This window comes from Sturnira hondurensis, unplaced genomic scaffold, assembly GCF_014824575.4.
Source record: "Sturnira hondurensis isolate 20B ecotype Veracruz unplaced genomic scaffold, ASM1482457v3 Scaffold0021596, whole genome shotgun sequence".
In the NCBI taxonomy this organism is placed as follows: domain Eukaryota; kingdom Metazoa; phylum Chordata; class Mammalia; order Chiroptera; family Phyllostomidae; genus Sturnira; species Sturnira hondurensis.
This window is the reverse complement of record NW_028094227.1, coordinates 50,598-72,394: the sequence shown is the minus strand read 5'-3', so window position 1 is coordinate 72,394 and position 21,797 is coordinate 50,598. Positions and strand designations below refer to the sequence as shown.

The 21,797-nt window shown below is 35.4% G+C and overlaps 1 protein-coding gene across 1 annotated transcript in view; it reads right to left on the bottom strand.

The window, feature by feature from the left end:
* The window catches only part of LOC118977970 (THO complex subunit 2-like), a 72,716-nt gene that overhangs the window by 18,464 nt on the left and 32,455 nt on the right, over positions 1 to 21,797 (bottom strand). Inside the window, exons 5-8 of the mRNA XM_037033113.1 lie at positions 19,118 to 19,188; positions 18,143 to 18,264; positions 17,439 to 17,572; positions 1,955 to 2,121 (exon numbers count right to left, since the gene is read on the bottom strand). Coding sequence (XP_036889008.1) covers positions 1,955 to 2,121; positions 17,439 to 17,572; positions 18,143 to 18,264; positions 19,118 to 19,188 — 494 coding nt within the window. The remainder of the gene's footprint in view (positions 1 to 1,954; positions 2,122 to 17,438; positions 17,573 to 18,142; positions 18,265 to 19,117; positions 19,189 to 21,797) is intronic.

The following is a 21,797-nucleotide window of genomic DNA, read 5'->3' as shown; positions in this document are numbered from 1 at the left end:
CAAGAAAGCTATACCAAAAGGCTAACGGAGGCCTTATTACATTAAAATCTTCCATGCTATCAAGAGATAGACCACTTATTTACAACTGGTGAGCACCTACTATAGACTAAGTAGTAACTTAATCCAGAGAAATTATTAAAACATAGACCCTGCCCTAAATGGCTCACAATCTGGCAAAGGAAATAGACTATTTCCTTTGCAATAGTTATATTGCAATAGTTTATTGCAATATAACCTGGTGTTAGTCTGTGTCAAGTTTTACAAAAATATAGATCAAGAAGTGATGAATTCTGCATGGGTGAAGTATCAGCCAAGGCTTTATAGAGCAAGTAGCACTTGATTTTACAGAATAAATAGGAGTTCGTAAGATTAAGAAAAGACAGGTGAGAGAGGGTTGTGTAAGAATAGTTTTCTAGTTATAAGGAACTGCATGTAAACAAAAGTCTATCCAGAAGGTATCCAGCCATGTAATATAAAAAATAGAGACATTTATTGAAGATACAAGACACAAGAAACACTGTACACAAGACAATGAGGCCTCAGTCCCCTTCAAAGTAGGCACCTTGGGACCTCACACAGCTCTCCCAATAGCCACAGTAGCCCCATCTTATTTTCCTGAATCTCATCAATGGTCTGAAATCTCTTCCCTTTCAAAGATGATTTTACTTTTGGGGAAAGCCAGACGGGGCACCAAATCTGGGCTGTAGGGAGGCTGAGTCACCTGAGTGATTTTTTGTTTCAGAAAAAAACTGCACAAGACGTGATGCATGAGCAAGCACATTGTCATAATAAAGCTGCCAATCACCAGTTGCCCACAGCTGTGGCCTTCTGAATCATCCAAATAGTTTCCTCAGAGGAATGTTCAAGCTTAATGCAAAATTTGATGCAGATCTGTTACTCTACTCACTCAATTTGAATGCCACGGCCACACAATACTTATCCTCACTCTACAGGATGGCTACTGCCCCCACTGACTCATATAGTGAAGTCATCACTGCTCATGCATGCCCATTCCAGTCCACTTCCCTTGGCTGCCAGGTTACATCAATGGTCATGCAACTGTTCTCATTATAGTAACGATGGCTGGATTTTTTTCTGGAGAGACCTCGTATACATTCCAATGCCTATACCTAAGTTCAGGAAATAGCTAGTAATTTCATATGACTAGAATATCAGATTTGAGGGCAAAAAACACTAAAGTTGAGGCAGAAAAGAAAGAATGGGGCTACATTGTGAATAGCCTTTTCTGACATGTTTAGAAGTTTGAATTTCATCCTGTAGGCAAAGGTTTTTGAGCACTCAATTAGATCTCTTTTAGAATATAACAGGAGAAATAACATGAAAGATGAATTCAAAGAGAAATAATTGGAGGCAAAGACTTACTACTTAAGTACTGTAGTGGTCTGAGTGAAAATTATTCAATGTTCATTGTCTACACAATAAAATTCTAACTCAACACAGTATTCAAAGCACTTGGCAATAAAAAGTGCACCTACCTTTCCAATTCCACTTCCTGCCCCTTCTTTACCCCACATCTTACAAAATAGCCACATCTGACTATATATCATTTCTTCAATCTCTTATATATATTCATACTGTCACAGCTTCACTCTCATACTATTTCTTAGTTCTGTACAGACAACTCTCAACAAACAAGCACTCACCCTTCTTTAAGGTCCAGGTTTTTTAAAGTTTACATCTATAAAGTCTTCCCTGATTCCAACTATCCCAAGGAAAAAAAATTTATTATGCTTTCCTCTAGGCTTTCACATCACATTATTCATATTACCAATACAGTACTTATTACAGCTCATCATTAGCTATCCATTTATCTATCTCCTCTGCTAGAATGGTTGAGCTGAAACCAATCATTTACAAATAAAATTATACATATAAGATCATGAAATTAACCTATAGATAGATATAGATATACACACATGCATTTGTTTTTTACCTGGTAAAACTTGAATTTGAACCCAAGAATATGACACAGTGTTTGCGGTTCACACATACTCATGTAAGATTCTAATAAAGATATAAAGAAGTCATCATGTTCCGGCCTGCATTCAAACACTTCTAAAATGACATCCAAAACTCTATTGGGATCCAGATTAAAGCATCCTGCAACAGATGAGATATACAAAATTCAAAATGATTATTACATCATTTCTAGTAAAGCCATTAACTTTTGGGGACAACTTATATAATAAATAAGATAAAAATACTTTTAAAAACAAGTTCTTTTACAAATTTACTTCCTCTGCCCCACAGGGAGATCTTTATAATTTTTCAGATCAACAAATCATGCCCCACATTTTATAGATGAGAAATGTGACTTGCCCACAATTACAAAATGGACTAATAAAAGGGCTGGGCTGGTGCCCAAAACCTGTGACACTAAGTTGAGTAAACTTTCTTCTATGGTATACTGTCTCATCAGATCTTCATTACTCAGGGTAGTGAAAGAGCACTACATTTTTTAATACTTAGCCAAGTATGAAAATCAAACAATGCATTTTTGACAAGTTAGACAACTAAAGGTTTTTTAAATATTTTATGCAGAAGTTATTTGTAATGTTGATAAAAAGTTCACCAAAGTATACCATTTTGAAAATAACTTTGTCGTTTTATCTTATATACACAACAAAACTACAAAATATAATTGTATCACTGATTATATTTATGGCTTTTGGTAGCATTCTAAAGGAAAAACAGGTATACTACTGAAGAAATGAGAAAACATGAAGGAATTGGAGGCATAAAAAGACTAAACAAAACAAGCAAAACAATAAGAAAACAGACAAACCAGGTAGAGCAGGAAAAGAAAGGGAAGAAGCACTGAATGGGTGCTGATGGCCACTTATCCTTACTAATCTCTAATGGTAAACTAAAAAGGGCCCATGGACACTGACTTAACAAACATTCCTGTCAGCCACCCTCCTCTTAATATGTATATCACCTCAACTTGCATTCTGCTTCAGCTGTTACCATAATTAAATTATAATGCAGTCACATCATATATGCATTTAATTTATGAGAATGCATCTATTTATACACAGCAAATAAAAAAAATAATTTAAGTGATGTAGGCCATTCCACCCACCATTCCTCTCAAAATGTATTCTTATGACCCAGAACGAGCATGAGCTATCAATCTGCTGTTCCCTCAATTTACATCAGTTCCTACATGCCTTGTGCATCAAGCTGAATGAAATTCTAGTATTTTCAAATAACATTTTTTATTAGATGTAGCCCCTCAATGCAAGCTAACCACTTCATTGGGGCAAGCAAATAAACACTAATTTCTTCTAATGCTACATGAAAAAAGGACAAGTGTGTTGAAATTAGGGAGAGATGTTAGGTCTAAACACTGTACCTATGGATAACTTAGGGAATTTTTCAAAGAAAATTCTTATATGCTCTATTTTATAAGAATAAATTTCAAGAGTTACTTATATTAACTCTACATTTTACATTTAATTATATTAAGTGCTATAAAACTAATGTCCGATTAATCGAAGGGTAAGTCTTCAATTAACATCATCGATATTTTACAACTTTAAGCAAAATAATGTATAATAAAACCAATCTTACCATAAAAACAAGCACTAAGTTCCTAAAGTATCTCATCAACATTAAAACAATGAAATAATGTTGAAGGAAATCAGTAACTTGAGGACCTGCTGTATTTTACACTCGCCTAGAAAACTGAACTCTACAAATAAGATCCAGTAAGAAATGAAGGATACACTAATCAAAATAAAGAACAATTTACAGGGAAACAACTGTGGATGAAGCCAAGAATCAAATCAATGATTTGGAATATAAGGAACAAAAATAAACAAAAACAAAAAAAACTAGTTAGAACAAGAAGAAAATAGGGTCCAAAAAAATGAGGATAGTATAGCAGCCTCTGGGACAACTTCAAGAGGCCCAACAGTCACATCATAGGGATGCCAGAAGAAGAGAGAGTAAGAAATTGAAAACCTATTTTGAAAAAATAATGAAAGAAAATGTCCCTAATTTGGTGAAGGAAATAGACATACAAGCTCAGGAACCACAGAGTACCAAATAAGATTGATGCAAAGAGGCCCACTCCAAGACATCATAATTAAAATGTAAAGGTTAAAGAGAGAATTTTAAAAGCAGCAAAAGAAAAAAGTTAATTACCTACAGGGAGTTCCCATAAGACTGTCAGCTGATTTCTCAAAAGAAACTTTGCAGGCTAGAAGGGACTGGCAATAAATAGTCAAAGTCATGAAAAGCAGGGACCTACAGCCAAGATCGCTCTACCCAGCAAAGCTATCATTCAGAAATAAGGGCAGATAAAGAGCTTCCCAGACAAGAAAAAACTAAAGGAGTTCATCATCACCAAGCCATTATTATACGAAATGTTAAAGGGATTTATTTAAGAAAAAGGAGGTCAAAACTATGAATAATGAAATGGCAATAAATGAACATCTATCAATAATTGAATCAAAAAAACAAAGCATATAAGAATAACAGAGAAAGAAGCATAGATATGGAGTGTTTTGATGGTTGCCAAATGGAAGAGCATGTGGGGAAACAGGTGAAGAAGTGAGGGGAGTAAGACGTACAAATAGATAGTTATAGAATAGTCATGGGGATGTAAAGTACAGTATAGGAAATGGAGTAGCCAAAGAACTTATACACATGACCCACGGACATAAACAACGGTGGGCGATTTGCCTGAGGGAGTGGGGGATGCTGCGTGGAGGGGGGCAAAGGGGCAAAAATTGGGACAACTGTCATGGCATAATCAATAAAGTGTTTTAAACAATAACAAAATTTTTTAAACTGTTATCTGAAAAAATAATAATACCAACAACATGATCACAAAATGATTATGCTAAAATAAGTGACACAACAAAAGAACTCACTATATGATTCCATTTATAAAAGAATTCTAGAAAATATAAACTAATCTATACTAACAGAAAGCAGACCAGTGGGTACACGGACAGGGGGATTGAGGGGAAATGAAATATAAAGAAGTAAGAAGAAACTATGGAGAGGAGTGATAGAAATGTGCATTATTTAGACTGCAGTGATGTTTTCACATATGGTATACATACGTCACGACTTTAATTGTACACTTTAAATGTGCACAGTTTATTATATGTCAATTATGCCTGAATAAAGTGGAAAAATGTGTCCAAACTGCTGCAACATTGACAATAGATTATGAAAGTAAGATCTTGCAAACTCTACAGCCTTGTAACTGCTCCCACATTTATTAAGTATAAAAATTCAATCACTGAATAAAATGAATAATACTTTATTCTAGCAGAGATGATAAAGATAATTGAATATAATTTTGAAAAAATGGCTGACTTATAATTACCCATTAAGTTACATACACAATACTTGTGAATAAGGTCTAAGAACAGTAATATCATACATGGAAATTTAAGTGTTTCATTCACATTGCTTTAAAGTTTCTACTTTCAATGTGCTACAATGTGAACCACTGACATTGTTTTATTTAATAGTAGTACTCCATCAAGGCTGTTCTATCAATGATATGTACTATCAACTAACTACCAATTTCTTTCCAGGTGCAATTTAAGAGGCATGTATTTTTATTCATGACAGATATCAACCTTTGCATTTTCCACTGGCTTATGAAATTTCTATTCAATTTCTAATGTGCCATATGTTGATCCAATCAATTACAATGACCTTTGCTATATAAGATGAAAAAAGTTGCCAAACTAAGATTTAGAAAATCTTTTAAGCCTAAAATTTTGCTAAGCAACAGTTAAACTATTTCATATAAGATGATAATCTAGGAACAACCAGTAAGCTTGAAGTGTCCAAAATATTTTTTCTAATGGCAGCAGTGACAGAAGCACTCTTGTGCTCAAGCATCTTAAAAGGGCTTCTGTCCAGCTCAAACACAGCAGTCATGTGATCCTGAGAGAAATCATAAGCCTAGCTCCATAGCTCTATCACCAGCTAGCTATATTAAGGAATACACAAATATATACACACAATACCTTTATGCCTTTTAAGGAACAAATCGAGAACCTTATCAGAAGGGAACAAATGGAAAAATAAGGAAATGGTGGGCCTCTAATGCCACAGATTCATTCTTTCACTTAAACATTAAATAACTACCCACTGTGTGACAAGTGCTTATGATACATAGATTAAGAAAATGCCTTCCCTACCCTTGAGAATTCATACCTTTTGGATGATACATCTTTGGAGAAAAATGCACTGAAAAGTACATGAAGTTTCCCCAAAGATACCAAGATGGCCAGTATATTAAAGCAAGTGATTGCAACTACAGGCAAAAGGTATGATTAAACCAACAATGCCTGTTTTAGGAACAGTCCAAATTGAGACTCTTAACAGAAAAAGACGACCAGAGTAACACTGTAAAGATGAATGGGCAAGATGTCTGCTCCTGTACATTTCAGACAAGAAAACAAAATGTTATCTTTAACCATCATATTCCTGACAGAATGGAGCTTGTAAAACAAACCATGTTTTAAATAACCATGTTTTGGACATGATCTGGCATCTAGAATTACTTTAGAAACAGAATATGTTATGGTCTGAATGTTTGCCCCCCCCCAAGAATTCGTATTTTGAAATTCAAACACCCAATATGATATTACAAAGTGGGGGCCTTGTGAGGTGATTAGGTCATGAAAGCAGAGCTCTCATGAATGAGATCAATGCCCTTAAAAAAACAATTTCTTTGACCATTCGATCATCTGAGAATACAGTAAGAAGCCACCAGTCTGCAACTAAGGCTCTTCACCAGAATGTGAACATACTATCACCCTGATCTTGGACTTCCAGCCTCCAGACCTGTGAGAAACACATTTCTATTACTTATAAACCATCCGGTCTCTGGTATTTTGTTAGAGCAGTCAAATGAACTAAAATAGTCTAGTAAAAACTTACGCTAGGCTATTTCTAAGAAATAGTATTTGCAAAAAACTGCACATCTCAAGGCAAAAACTACCAAAAAACAAAGATGCAAAGAAATACACCTAACAAAATAAAAATATACCTGTAAAACACAACTATGATTGAGAACACCAACTGCAGCCATCTTTTTCATAGTAGACAATAATGACTTCTTCATACTTAGTGTGTAGTAAAGAAGCTTTCAACAAAGTAAATACTTAAGTAAAGGAGGCATACAAGTGGCAGTCAAAGGCATAGGAGAGAACTAACACAATAAAATGCTTCTAGGCTGAATGGCCCTTACAACCAAACTGGTCCAAAGATAAAATACTAAGTACACTCAAGATAATGTGGACAAAGAAGAACAACCATTTATCTTGAGGTTTTTATTTTAATGTTTCTATGGTCACTTAACAAGCAACCAAGGGTACTTGTGAGACTGAAGGGGCAGAGGCTCTCACCCTATACTTACCCATCCTCAGTCAAATCTACAACCTTAGACAACAGGTAACAAATGAAGGTCCTGAGGGGTTTGATGAAATGGGCTCTGATTCTAGTTAAGAAGTGTTAATAGTCTATGCCAAAAACATCCTGGGCCACTAAACCCAAAACAAGGAAGAACTATTTTCACTCTCCAAAACTAAGCTCAACTAAGCAAGAATCCAAGATAGCGGAGGAGTAAGTGGAAGCTACACTAACCTCCTCTAAGGACCAATCTGGAATTACAACAAGACTGTAGAGAAATCATCTGGGATAAGCAACCGAACACTAGATGCAGAGAAGCCTTATAACCAAGGACAGACAGAAGAAACTACTTCACCACAACAAGACTGGTAGCAGTGCAAAGGAGGCACAAGAGGACTGGCTAAGATCACGCTGGTGGCAGCTGAAGATCCAGAGGGATATGTCATTGGCCATGGGGTTCCCCCTGAGAAGTGTGGGGTCTAAACCCCAAGCTGGGCTACCCAGCCTATAGCACCAGAGCTGGAAAGGAATGCAGATAACATCCAGCTGTGAAAAGCAGCAGGTTTTCTATCTGCCAGTCAGAAATAGCTAGAGATGCAGAGAGCCTCTAACAGAGCCAACACATGTAATTTCATTTGCAGCCATTTGCCCTGGGCTCCAGCAGAGGGAGGGCAGAGTAGACTAGAGACGTGTGAGGAGAGTCTGAGGTTGGTGGCTCTGGAAAGAGAACTGAAGGAACAGCCACCAGGATCCCTGTGCTGAGTCATTATCCATACTGCGGAAGCCATCTTTCTCAGGCAGAGGAATCCCCTCCAAGAGTAGCCATCAGTTTGAGGGCAAGCAATAGCCCCACCCACAGGAATTACTCTGCCTCCCTCTCTGGTGCTTAAGCCAGGCCAGGATGCTAATTACAGCTTAATTCTATTAACTACTGATCAGCTTGGTGACTGATTAACAGCTAAGGTGGAAAATACAGAGAAACAGCCAAAATAGAAAGACAAAGAAAGCAGACCCCAAATGAAAGAACGAGAGAATTCTCCAGAAGAACTAGATGAAATGGAGGCAAGCAATTTATCAGATAGAATTTAGAGTGATGATTACAAGGATACTCAACCACATGAAAAAAATGACATAGAAATAATAAAAATAAAGAATAAAGAAATAAAAGAATGCAATAATACCTGAAATAAATAATACACTAGGAGGAATAAACAGTATGTTATATAAAGCAGAAGATCAAATCAGTGTTTTGGAAGGCAAAGTAGAAAAACTACCTAGACAGAGTGGCATAGAGAAAAAAAAAACTTTTTAAATGAGGAGAGCTTAAGAAACAATTTTGGACAACATGAAGCATAACAACCTTCACATCATGGGAATACCAGAAGGAGAGGAGAGAGATCAAGAGATTGAGAACCTATTACAAGAAATGATGACTGAGAACTTCCCTAATCTGGTGAAGGAAAAAGACACAGAAGTCCAGAAAGCTCAGAGATTCCCAAACAAGTGGGACCCAAAGAGGCCTACACCAAAACACATCATAATTAAAATGACAAGGCTTAAAGACGAGGAGAAAATCATAAAAGCCGCAAGAGAAAAGTAGGTATTTACCTACAAGGAAGCACCAATAAGAATGGTATCTGATTACTCAATAGAAATATGTCAGGCCAGAAGGGAGTGGCATGAAATATTCAAGGTGATGAAAATGAAAGACCTACAACCAATGCTACTTTACCCAACAAGGCTGTCATTTAAAATCGAAAGAAAAGAGGCCCTGACTGGTATAGCTCAGTGGATAGAGCACGGGCCTACGAACCACACAATCGTGGTTCAATTCCCAGTCAGGGCACATGCCTGGGTTGCAGGCCAGTTCCCAGCAGGGGGCTCACTAGAGGCAACCATACAGTGATATTTCTCTCCTTCCCTTCCTCTCTAAAGATAAATAAATAAAATATTTTAAAAAATAAAATAAAATCAAAAGAAAAATAAGGAGCTTCCCACACATTAAAAGCTAAAGCAGTTAGTTAATACCAAACCATTACTGCAACAAATGTTAAAGGGCTTGCCTTAAGAAAAAGAAAAAAAAAGAGAAAGAAAAAACAAAGGAAAACAGTCTAACAATAAAATCGCACTACCATGTATCTATCAATAATCACCTTAAATGTAAATGGCTTAAATACTTCAACCAGAAGACACAAGAAAACAAGACCTATATATGTGTTGCCCCCAAGAGACCCATCTCACATCGAAAGATACACACAGACAAAAAGTAAATGGATGGAAAAAGATATTTCATACAAATGGAAAAGGAAAAAAAAAGCTAGGGTAACAGTACTTATATCCAAACACATAGACTTTAAAATCAGGCTATAGTAGGAAACAAAGAACACCACATAACGATAAAGGGAACAATCCAACAAGAGGATATAACCCTAGTAAACCTTTACACACCCAACGTAGGAGCACCTAAATATGTAAACCAAATCTTGATGGACATAAAAGGAGTGACTGACAGAAATACAGCCATAGTTGGGGATTTTAACAGCCCACTGACTTCAATGGATAGATCTTCCACACAGAAGATCAATACGAAGACAAAAGCCTTAAAGAACACTCTAGATCAAATGGACTTAACTGATATCTTCAGAGCATTTCGCCCCAAAGCAGCAGAACATACACACTTTTCAAGGGCATATGGAATGTTTTGTAGGATAGACCACATTTTAGGACACAAAACAAGTCTCAATAAATTTAAGAAGTCTGAAATCATATCAAGCATTTTCTCTGACCACAATGCTATGAAACTAGAAATAAGTCTCAAGAAGAACATTAAAAAACATGCAAAGATACTGAAGCTAAATAACATGTTATTAAATAATAAATGGGTCAAAACGCGATCAACTCAGAAATCAAAAGTAACACTGAAACAAATGAAATTGCAAAAGCAACCACCCAAAATCAGTGAGACACTGGAAATGCAGTTCTGAGAGGGAAATTCATACATAGCATTACAGGCCTATCTCAACAAACAAGAAAAAGCTCAAATAAACAATCTGACCTTATACTTAAAAGAACTTGAAAAAGAACAACCAACAAAGCCCAGATTAGAAAGAAGTAAATAATAAAGAATCTAAAACAAAAGATTAATAAATCCAAGAGCTGGTTCTTTGAAAAGATAAACAAGATGGGCAAAACTTTACCAGACTCATCAACAAAACAAGAGAGAGAGAGAGAGAGAGAAAGGGCTCAAAAAAATTAGAAACGAAAGAGGAGAAATAAAAACTGACACCTAAGATATACAAAAGGATTGTAAGAAAATATTATGAAAAACTATTTGCCAACAAACTGGACAACCTGTATGAAATGGAAAAATTCCTAGAAACATATAATCTTCCAAAACTAAATCAGAAAGAATAAGAGAATCTAAATAGGCAGATTACGCCTAGTGAAATTGAAACAGTAATAAAATAATTCCCAACAAACAAAACCCCTAGATCAAATGGCTTCACAGGTATACTTTACCAAACATTCCGAAAAGAGATAACACCTCTGTTTCTAAAACTATTTCATAAAATTTGAGAGGAGGGAAGGCTCCCAAACTCATTTTATGAAGCCAGCATTATCCTAATTCCAAAACCAGATAAAGACACTACAAAGAAAGAATATTATAAACCAGTATCTCTGATGAATATAGATGTTAAAATCTTCTCAAAATCTTAGCAAACCAAATACAGCAATGCAGCAAAAAGACTATACACCATAATAAAGTGGGATTTAATCCAGGAATGCAAGGTTGGTACGACATTCGCAAATCAATAAATGTGATTCAAAATGAAGGATAAAAAACACATGATCATATCAATAGATACAGAAAACTTTTGATAATATCTAGCACCTATTTATGATAAAAATCTCAGCACAGTGCAAATAGTGGGAACATACCTAAACATAATAAAAGCCATATATGACAAACCCATTGCTAGCATCAAACTTAACAGGCCAAAAATTACCAGCATTTCCCTTAACATTGGGAGAAGACAGGAATGTCCACTTTCACCTCTCTTATTCAACAGAGTCCTGGGAATCCTAGCCATAGCAATTAGACAAGAAGAAGAAAGAAAAGGCACCCAAATTGGAAAGGAAGAAGTAATACTGTCTTTATTTGCAGATGACATGACACTGTCCAAAGAGAACCCCAAAGATTCCACCAAGAAACTAATAGAACTGAATAATGAATTTAGCAATGTAGCAGGATACAAAATTAATATCTGAAAATCAGTTGCATTTGTATATGTCAATAATGAACTAATGGAAAGGGCAATTAAGAAAACAATCCAATTCACAATTGCTTCAAAAAAAGTAAAATACCTAGGAATAAACCTAACCAAGAATGTAAAAGACCTGTACTCAGGAAATTATAAGATACTTAAGAAAGTAATTGAAGAAGATACAAATAAATGGAAGCAGATACCGGGTTCATGGACAGAAAGATGTAACATCATTAAAATGTCCCTACTACCAAAAGCAATCTATAGATTCAATGCAATTCCTATCAAGATTTCAATGACATATTTCACAGAACTAGAACGAAATTTTCAGAAATTTATATGGAACCACAAAGGCCCCACATAGCAACAGCAATCCAGAGAAAGAAGAAGAAAGTTGGGGAAATCATGCCACCTAACATCAAACGGTACTATAAGGCCATAGCAATCAGAACAGCCTGGTAGTGGCATAAAAACAGACACACAGGTCAATGGAACAGAATACAGAACCCAGAAATAAACCCACATGTTTGCAGTTAATTAATATTCAAGAAGGGAAGCAAGCACATACAGTGGGCTAAAGATAGTTTATTCAATAAATGGTGTTAAGAATACTGTACAGATATGTGCAGAAAAATGAAACTAGACCACCATATTATACCACACACAAGAATTCAAAATGGATTGAAGACTTAAATGTTACACCCAAAATCATACAAATCCTAGAAGAAAAAGTAGGCAGTAAAATCTTGGACATTGCTTGTAGCAATATTTTATCAGATATATTTCCCTAGGCAAGGGAAGCAAAAGAAATAATAAACAAATGAGTTTATTTATAAATAAATAATAAATCAAACTAAAACATTTTGATAATTATTATTTGATCAGTAATTATCAATTTGTTTATTATTTATCAACAAATAATAAATCAAACTACAAAGTTTTTGCACAGCAAAGGGAATCACCAGCACAATAAAAAAGACAACCCACGGAATGGGAGAACATATTTGCCAATACATCTAATAATGGGTTCATATCCAAAATTTATAGAGTAGTTACAAAACTCAACACCAAAAAAATAAACAACCCAATTAAAAAATGGGCAAAGGACCTTAATGGCCACTTCTCCAAAGAGGACATGCAGATGGCCAAGACACATATGAAAAGATGCTCAACATCACTAATCACCTGAGAGATGCAAATTACATTCACAATGAGATACTATCTCAAACCTGTCAGAATGGCTATCACCAGAAAATCCACAAACAAGTGGGGGCTAGGATGCAGAAAAAGGGGAACCCTTTGGCACTGTTGGTGGGAATGCAGACTGGTGCAGCCTCTGAGGAAAGCAGTATGGAGATACCTCAGAAAATTATAAATGGATCTATCTTTTGACTCAGTGATCCCACTTCTGGGGAAGATACCTAAAGGAACCGAAAACACTAATTTGAAAGAACATAAGCATCCCTATGTTTATTGCAGTGTTATTTACAATGGCCAAGATATGGAAGCAGCCCAAGTGTCCATCAATAGATGCGTAAAATGACTACGGGACATTTACACATGGAATTCTACTCAGCTGTAAGAAAGAAGAAAATTTTACCTTTTGCAATTGTATGGATGGACCTGAAGAACATTATGCTAACTGAAATAAGCCAGCCAGAGAAAAATAAATACCATATGATTTCACTCATACGTAGAATCTAATGAACTAACTACTAACAAGCAAAACAGACACAGACTCATAGATGGACATCAGATGACAGCTAGTGGATATGGAGGTTAGGGGGTAGAGGGACTGAGCAAAAACAAAAAAGGACTCATGAATATGGACAATAGTGTAGTGATTTGGGGGGGACAGGGGTATAAACAAACAAACTCAAGTAAGCCCATGACTAATTTTTAGCCAGTACTCTTGAATTAGAACAGGAATCAGCTTACTATGACCTGTAGATCAAATCCATTAGGCTTTTGTAAAGTTTTCCTAGAACACAGACACACTCATTTATTTACATATTTGCTACAGCTGCTTTCCCACTATAATTGCAGAATTGTGTAATTTCGGCAAAAACCACATGGCCTACAAAACAGAACAAAATATTTACTAGCTCGCCCTTTAGAAAAAGAAATGTTGCTGACTTTTTTTTTTTTTTTTAGAAAAAAGGAATGAATACCTAGCTACTGTCTTTTTCTGAAAGGCATTAAGGAAACCAGAGTGCTTATAGTTGAGTTCAACAATCAAAGAAGTCCTTCTCTAATATCCTTTCCTGTAATTTCTGAAAGATGCTTTTTGTCATTCTGATGCAGGATTCATTTGCATGGGGTCTATGTCTCGACAGCTCAAGAGCCTACGCTAATCACTACCACCAATTCCTACTTAAGTTTTCCAAATGTAATGTCAGACATGAGATCGCAACCACCACAAAGACTCTACTTCCTTGTTTACCCATGTGGTAAATAGCCCCAGACCATCTAATGGGGTATAAACACTGTTTTTTATATTTAGGATATAAACCTTTTGATGTACCAGAATCATTTAGGGAGCAAATGAATATTTTTAATTATAGGATGGTAAATAAGGATTTCTCCTGATTCAGCCAAGTACCCTGAAATGTAAATGTATCTAAAATGCATACCTCCAAAACTAGATATCCATCCTGCCAATGGCTGGTGAAAGAGATCACACCTGAGATAGATATGTGCGAGGTATTATCTGTCTAAATTGTTCCTAAAGAGAAAACAATGGGAATAAACAAGGGGAAACATTAAAAAAATGCCATGAAAATTAGGATGCTGTGTCAGTGAACTGCTCTGGCCAAATGAGACAAGGCCTGCATGGAATCTGAATTGAGGAGGAATCCAATAAATTGTAACACTAATCAGAATTAGAATTCTTAATGTCAATTTTCATGTCACTGAAAAAGTCCTTTCTCAGACAGAGAGGGAGATGAGGGAGTCAGATAGCCAGAAAGAAACAAACACTAAGCCAGGAAGATGAACTTTCTAAAATCTTCCATATCAGGAAAAAGAGGCTAAGAATCACTATAAACTCTACCAAAAAGGGGGAAAAATTCAATAATTTTTCAACAAGTGTTTATTCAGCATCTATATACCAGGCACTGAGGTTGGAGTTACTAAAAAATACACAAAACCCTGTCCTCATGGATCTTACATTCCAGTGGGCATTAGGAATAAAATACATTGCATATTATATGATAGTAAGTGCTCAGAAGAAAACTAGTGAATGATAGAGAGCCCTAAGATGGGTGTTCAGAGAAAGCTACACTGATGAGGCAACATTTGAGTACTTCTGAACTAACATGCTTCATAGTACAATTGAGGGACTAAAACAGACATGCCCTAAGAATCCTGAAACACCAATTCAAAAGAACCTATGCACCCCGATGTTCATAGAAGCATAATTTACAATAGCCAAGTGTTGGAAGCAACCTAGGTGCCCATAAGTAAATGAATGGATCAAAAAACTATGGTACATTACACAATAGAATATTACACAGCAGAAATAAAGGAATTCCTACCCTTTGTGACAGCATAGATGGAACTGGAGAGCATTATACTCAGTGAAATGAGCCAGGCAGTGAAAGACAAATATCATATGATCTCACCTATAAGTGGAAACTAAATAACAAAACAGACAAGCAAACAAAATACAACCAGAGGCACTGAAATAAAGAACAAACTGAGAGTAACCAGAGAGGAGGGGGAGAAGGATAATGGGGGATAATTAGGAAAGGGCCATCAAGAAACATTTATAAAGGACCCATGGACAAAGCCAAAATGTGTAGGTTTGAGGGTGGGAGGCAGGGATAGGTGCGGAAGGGGAGCATGACAGGGTGAAAATGGAGACTACTGTACTTGAACAACAATAAAAAAAATTTAATCAAATTATTCATATTCATGGAATATCCATCTGTGTCAATGGCTTGCAATGATGACTGCCACATTGTTCTTCAGAGACAGTAGCATAACTTATTCTCTATAAGGGCAAAGTTCAACATAAGAAAGTAGTGTACATTTCCCCAGCTAAATAAAAGCACACATTCAAGAAAATCACTCTTTCAATTGTTCCCAAAACAACAAAGGACTAAAAAGGTATAAACCCACAAGGACAAAAAAATAGAAGAATCAAGAGATGTCAACAAATAGGCAGATAAAATAAAAACAAAAAGAACTGAGGAAATTACACTGGACAGAATTTTTATGTGAGCATACTATCTTAAGAAAGTACATGGCAGGATACAACAAAAGACAAAGTTATAGCAAAGCAGTACTGACAAGCATCTCAAGCTAGATCAAAATGCTGCTGGAAAAAATGTAGCCAGACACCCCAATGTTAGTTACACAGGGAAAACCAGTAACACAGGGAAAGGATATTGCTAATCCCAAAGAACAAGAATAGAGGAAAGAATAGAAAGAACTGTACATGAGTTTTAAAAATGGGTCATTGCCACACAAGTAAGCAAGTTTTAACCTATGGGGCTGCCAGTCTTGCTGTTAAACTGACACCTGGAAGTAGTGAAGAGAGTAAATCAGCTGCCACCACTAAACTTACTTCAAAGAAAAGGGTACATTTAAACTAAAAGCTCCGCATTTTCTATACCTGTTGATCACCAAAAGCCAAAGCTGGGTCCTTATACACAGCATTAGAGCGCAGGTGGCAAACACAAGGCCCACGAGCCCATTCCAGCCCACCACTTTGTTTTATCTGGCCCAGCACTTTGTTTCTACCAGGGGCAGCACTGAGCTCTCGCTTAACTGTTAAGGAGCAGTTACATTTATACAGTCCTAAAATGACATTTGGCCCTTTGAAGGCTGCCGCAAGGCTGATGTGGCCCCTGGTGAAAATGAGTTTGACACCCCTGCCTTAGAGGAAGGGGATAAGGAACAGGCAAACCTCTCCTTAGCTATACATAAATTTCAAAAACAGAAAAGAGCTGAGAAGTTGAGCATAAGCACTCCCTAAAATATAACCAGTGAAGCAGAGAATATAACTTCTCTGAGAAGTCTCAAAACCTAAGACATCTACATGTTGCAAAATCTTCTGTAAAACAGCATAACACCTAACAAAGAATAGCAGAAAAGTATTCCCATTCTTGAAAAATCAGTATTACTCTATTTTTCTACCATTCATTCTTCTTTGTATAGAAGTCAACTATTTCCTCCAAACGCTCAATGCAAATAAAAACAATAACATACTTAAAAGGTAGGGAGAATAACACTTTCCTATCTGTTACACTTTTACAGCATCTCCTGCACTTACTTTAACAGACTTCGAAATACAAAATAAGGGGTGTATCAAAGTCCCTTGTAAAGGTATTTTTTAAATCAAGTGTGAATTCTTAAAACATCTTCAAGTTTTAATAGTTCACACCAAAGATTTTATTACAGTTTCAGTTTTAATAGTTCACACCAAAGATTTTATTACAGTTTTTATTACAGTTTTATTAGCTTATTTTCTGCCCACATTAAGATCATTGAGAAATACTGAAAATTTAAAGATAAAAAGTACTAGAGAGAGCAGAAACTAATACAAATACAAGTTACAGTGACAAAAGAAAATTTCTCATAAATACCATCCAAAATTTTAGTATCATTGATAAAATTTTTAAAGTATAGCTGGGCACTCCTCTCATTTAATTAAAAAAAACCTATAGAGAATGCACTAATTTCTTCTTTATGGATAGTCTTCACAGTTAAAAAAGCCTTATCTTAATAACACATACCATATACAGATATATGTCTTACCTATTAAAGACTTGATATTTTCTAAGATTAAATCACTGGTAATATTTCCTGATAAATCTTGCCCCAGTTCAGCAATCAGCTTGGCATAACCTTCATTCTCTTCTCTTAACAAATTGAATTTTTGTTGCTTATAACTGAAATTAGATAAACATCATAAAGAGGATAAAATTAATTTCAATTAACAAACTTGCCAAAGAGTAATGTATTGTTATTGAATTTTCTTATCTCTCATATATGGCAATAATAAAAATAGCTGTTAAAAGTTTACCTCTTTGTTTATCTTTTAGGATAGAAAATTATAGTTGTTCATAAGAGACACCCCAATGTTAGTTACACAGGGAAAACCAGTAACCCCAGGGAAGGATATGGCTAATCCCAAGGAACAATAACACACTACTATTTCCATGATTGCCTAAGAATATACCCTAGAGTACAGCCATAATCTAAAGTATTTTATTGGTAATAATAAAAGCACTGAATATTATTTTAACTTTTAATGCGAAAAAAATTAACATTGGTTTCACATAGATAATGTTCATTGCTGATTCAATCATGGGCTACTTTTAAGAAAAAAAACACAAGACACATGTTAACAGCAACAAAAAAAAATCTTTAAACTGCCTTTAGAAACTTCTAGTATTGAAAATGAGAACTAAAACACATATTCAGGTACTTAACTGCAATATAAAAATACATGTACTTACAAGAGTTTTGTCTTGATTTTAACTGACTTTTGATTGAATTGCTGGGATTGTTTGATAAGCCCTAATGATTCCAATGTTTCTGGATCCAGGCGTTCCTTTAGAACTGTGTCTGAAACTAAATACTGTATTAAAAAATATTAAAGGCCATTTATTATTCAGCATTCCAACTATGCACCCACAATCTTAAATATACTGAAAATAATTAAAATATCAAAATCATACTATAGATATCAACTTATAATTTATAACAAAACTTAGAACTTCAACAGAAATGACGACTCTCCAAATAAAGTAAATACAACATATAGCTCTTTTTAAAAAACTTGCTATGACTGTATATGCATGCTGTCCACAGCCTATAAATGACAAGAATTACAGATGAAATTCTGATTGAAATTGAGTCAAATGAATTTTGTTTAAATAAACACAGCACTTAAGCCTTCTTCAGTTTCTCCCATTTAAGTCAAATAATTCTAGTACAGCAAAGACAAAGACATTTTTCCAGGTCTGAGTAATGGTACTTCTCCTGGTTCTAAATTTATGAACACAAAATGGTTTACTAGACAATGATTATAACAAGTTCTAAACTTTATTGTTTTTAAACTCCATTCTTTTTCTCTTTGCCTAATAAAGAATTTATAAAAATTGTTCAGTTTAACAGCTGTCCACATCATTTCTACTCACTTGATAGATGCTTACCTTTTACTTGGTTAGAAACTTAACTAGGTCAGGAATATCACCAAAGGCTTTATATGTATAAATAGCTTAAGAGATATATAGTATCATGCCTATTTCATAGACATGATTAGTATGTTTAATTCTACAAAGCATTCATTCCATTTCAAGAACACTCAAATCATATCTTAAAATGAATAGTCAACTGAATGTCAATACCCTTCTTCATTAACATGATTAACTGTGATTATATTTGTTCAATGTAAAATTTAGAAAGAAAATATATTTTTTAAAACTTACCAAACATGCTAATACCAATTGTGTAAAATAGTCTCTCTTGCCCTTTTCTTCTAAACAATTTGTCTCAATATCTACAATGATGAAAGGGAAAAAAAAGATGAAAGTGCGATTGATTTTCTAGACTCTCTCTAGCACTATAGTAAGACAATGCAACGTCTTTAAAATTAGCTTATTTTAAAATGTCTCATTCTGGGGAAAAACTGAAACTATAGTAAATATGAGCTGTCCTTCATATGCATATGAATGCTAAGAATTAATTTCTCCTGATACTAAAGACTGACCCTGTGACAAATGGCATATCCATTAAATGGTTAAGTCAATTACACAGGAGCTATGTGCTATGGCACTAGAAGCATCAAAGTCTCAAAAAGTACTGTTTTAAGGGGTGGAGAGGACAGTGGGTGGAGGTAGAAGAGGGTATGGGGGGATAAATGGTGATAGAAAAAAAGAAAAGAAAAATTCTGTTTTCAGAAATGGAAATTTTTTTAATAATATATTTTATTTAACATAAAAGATCCAAGATATTTAAGCAAAGTTTAAATGACCACATGTAAGAGATGCTAAAGAAAAGATTTCTTCCTTAGGAGGAAAGATGAACTGGGTGACAAAATTTCTTCTAATACTAAAGATCTTATTACTCATTAAGGTAAAATCTTTAACCTTGGCTACCTTGGTACCATGTACCATATTCTAACCAAGCTACCTTACCACCAACTCTATGAAAAGAAAAGTATCAGAAGATATTGTTTAGCTTTGAAAATAGTTTATTTCATACTTCACAAATACACAAGCCCTCTGACCATTATGCAAGGCACCATAAATTACACTAACTTAGAGAAGAGTACATTTGTCTTACATGATTCAAGGTAAAGTGCATTTTAAAGCAAATGGGTATTAGCCCTGGCTAGGTAGCTCAGTTGGTTAGGGCATCATCCCGATACACCAAGGTTGTGGGTTCAATCTCCAGTCAGGGTACATACAACAATCAACCAATGAATGCATAAATAAGTGGAACAACAAATTAATGTTTCCCTCTCTCTAAAATCAATAAGTAAAATTACCCTGGCTGGTGTAGCTCAGTGGATTGAGCACGGGCCTGCGAACCACACAATTGCGGTTCAATTCCCAGTCAGGGCACATGCCTGGGTTGCACGCCAGTTCCCAGCAGGGGACTCATGAGAGGCAACCATACATTGATATTTCTCTCCTTCTCTCCTTCCTTTCCCCTCTAAAGATAAATAAATAAAATCTTTATAAAAAATAAGTAAAATTAAAAAAATAAAGCAAATGGGTGCCAATTACAGGAGATGGGGGAGGGGGGGTGGAATATGAGCAGGCACCAGGAACAAGGGCATGCACTTTTCTAGTGTTTATTGCAAAGGCAGTAATGTGCAACCTACAAGCAATTATCCAAAGTTAGCACATCCAGAAGAGGTGCTGTGTCTCATGGTTTCTGTCTATATAATAAAATGCCAAGATTTCTCCAAAGTACAAAGCCTTCTCACTAGTAGTCTTGGTACCACTAACAGAAAATGAGTATTAAATGTCTTCAATGTGGTTTTCATTACCACCACCCCTAAAAAAAAACATGTTTCACATAAAAGGTTTATAATATAATCTAGAGGCAGAATTAGTGCACATTTAAAACCTGAAGCTAGGCAAGGCTGGCTATTTCTGATCATGTTTTCATTGCTTTTCACTTTTTCTAAATCAGCACCCAGTTTCTTACCATTTAAAATGCACATGAAAGATACTTTTAACATCTTATTTTGAATTACAAGTCTACTTAACAAAAATTACTCATAATTTTTGTTTTATTCTCACTAAATACTTTTAAAAACTAAGAACTCCTTAAGTTTCAGTAAATTATCTTTTTTAATTTTGTTTATTTTTAGAGAGAAGGGAGGGAGAAAGAAAGGAGGAGAAACCCCAACGTATGATAGAAACATCAATGGGCTGCCTCTTGCACACCCCCAACTGGGGACCTGGCTTGCAACCCAGGCATGTGCCCCAACCAGGAATGGAACTGGTATCCTCCCAGTCTGCCCAAGGATGCCCAAACCACTGAACTAGACCAGTCAGGGTGAGTTTCAGTAAATTATTCAAAAATTTTCTCAAACAACTTTCTGATGTGAAGCATACAGGAAATAAAACAATTAACTCTAAATGCCAAGCATTAAAAAATTTCAACCAGGATTGACAAGATTACAAGGTTGATCTCAGGATCACTGCTTTAGCTGATTACACACTGTTATCGTATTTTAAAAGCCAACTAGCTCATAATTAAAATGTGCTATAGAAAGAGGCACCAACTTTTGTCATATAATAAAAATTGTCCTTTAACGGTTCTAGGGTGTCCCCAAACTGATGTCCTACCACTGCTTTGCTTAGTTCACTTTCTACTGCCATCACTGAGAATCAAAAGAGAAAGGAATTTATCATCAAATATATCTACACTTTCCTGGCACTTCTCTACTTACCCTTCTTGGACAATGCCATTTCCCAATATCATGGCCACTATAGCTAAGCACACAGTCAACTCAAGTGTATTAAAGAAATCTCATGTGTAATTTATGCAATGTAAATTGCAGTACAATCTCAATCTCTCGATAAGACTTAATCCATGGGCATCTCATCTATGCCCCCTTCCAGGAACTCCTAGTTGTCTCCCCGTTACCTA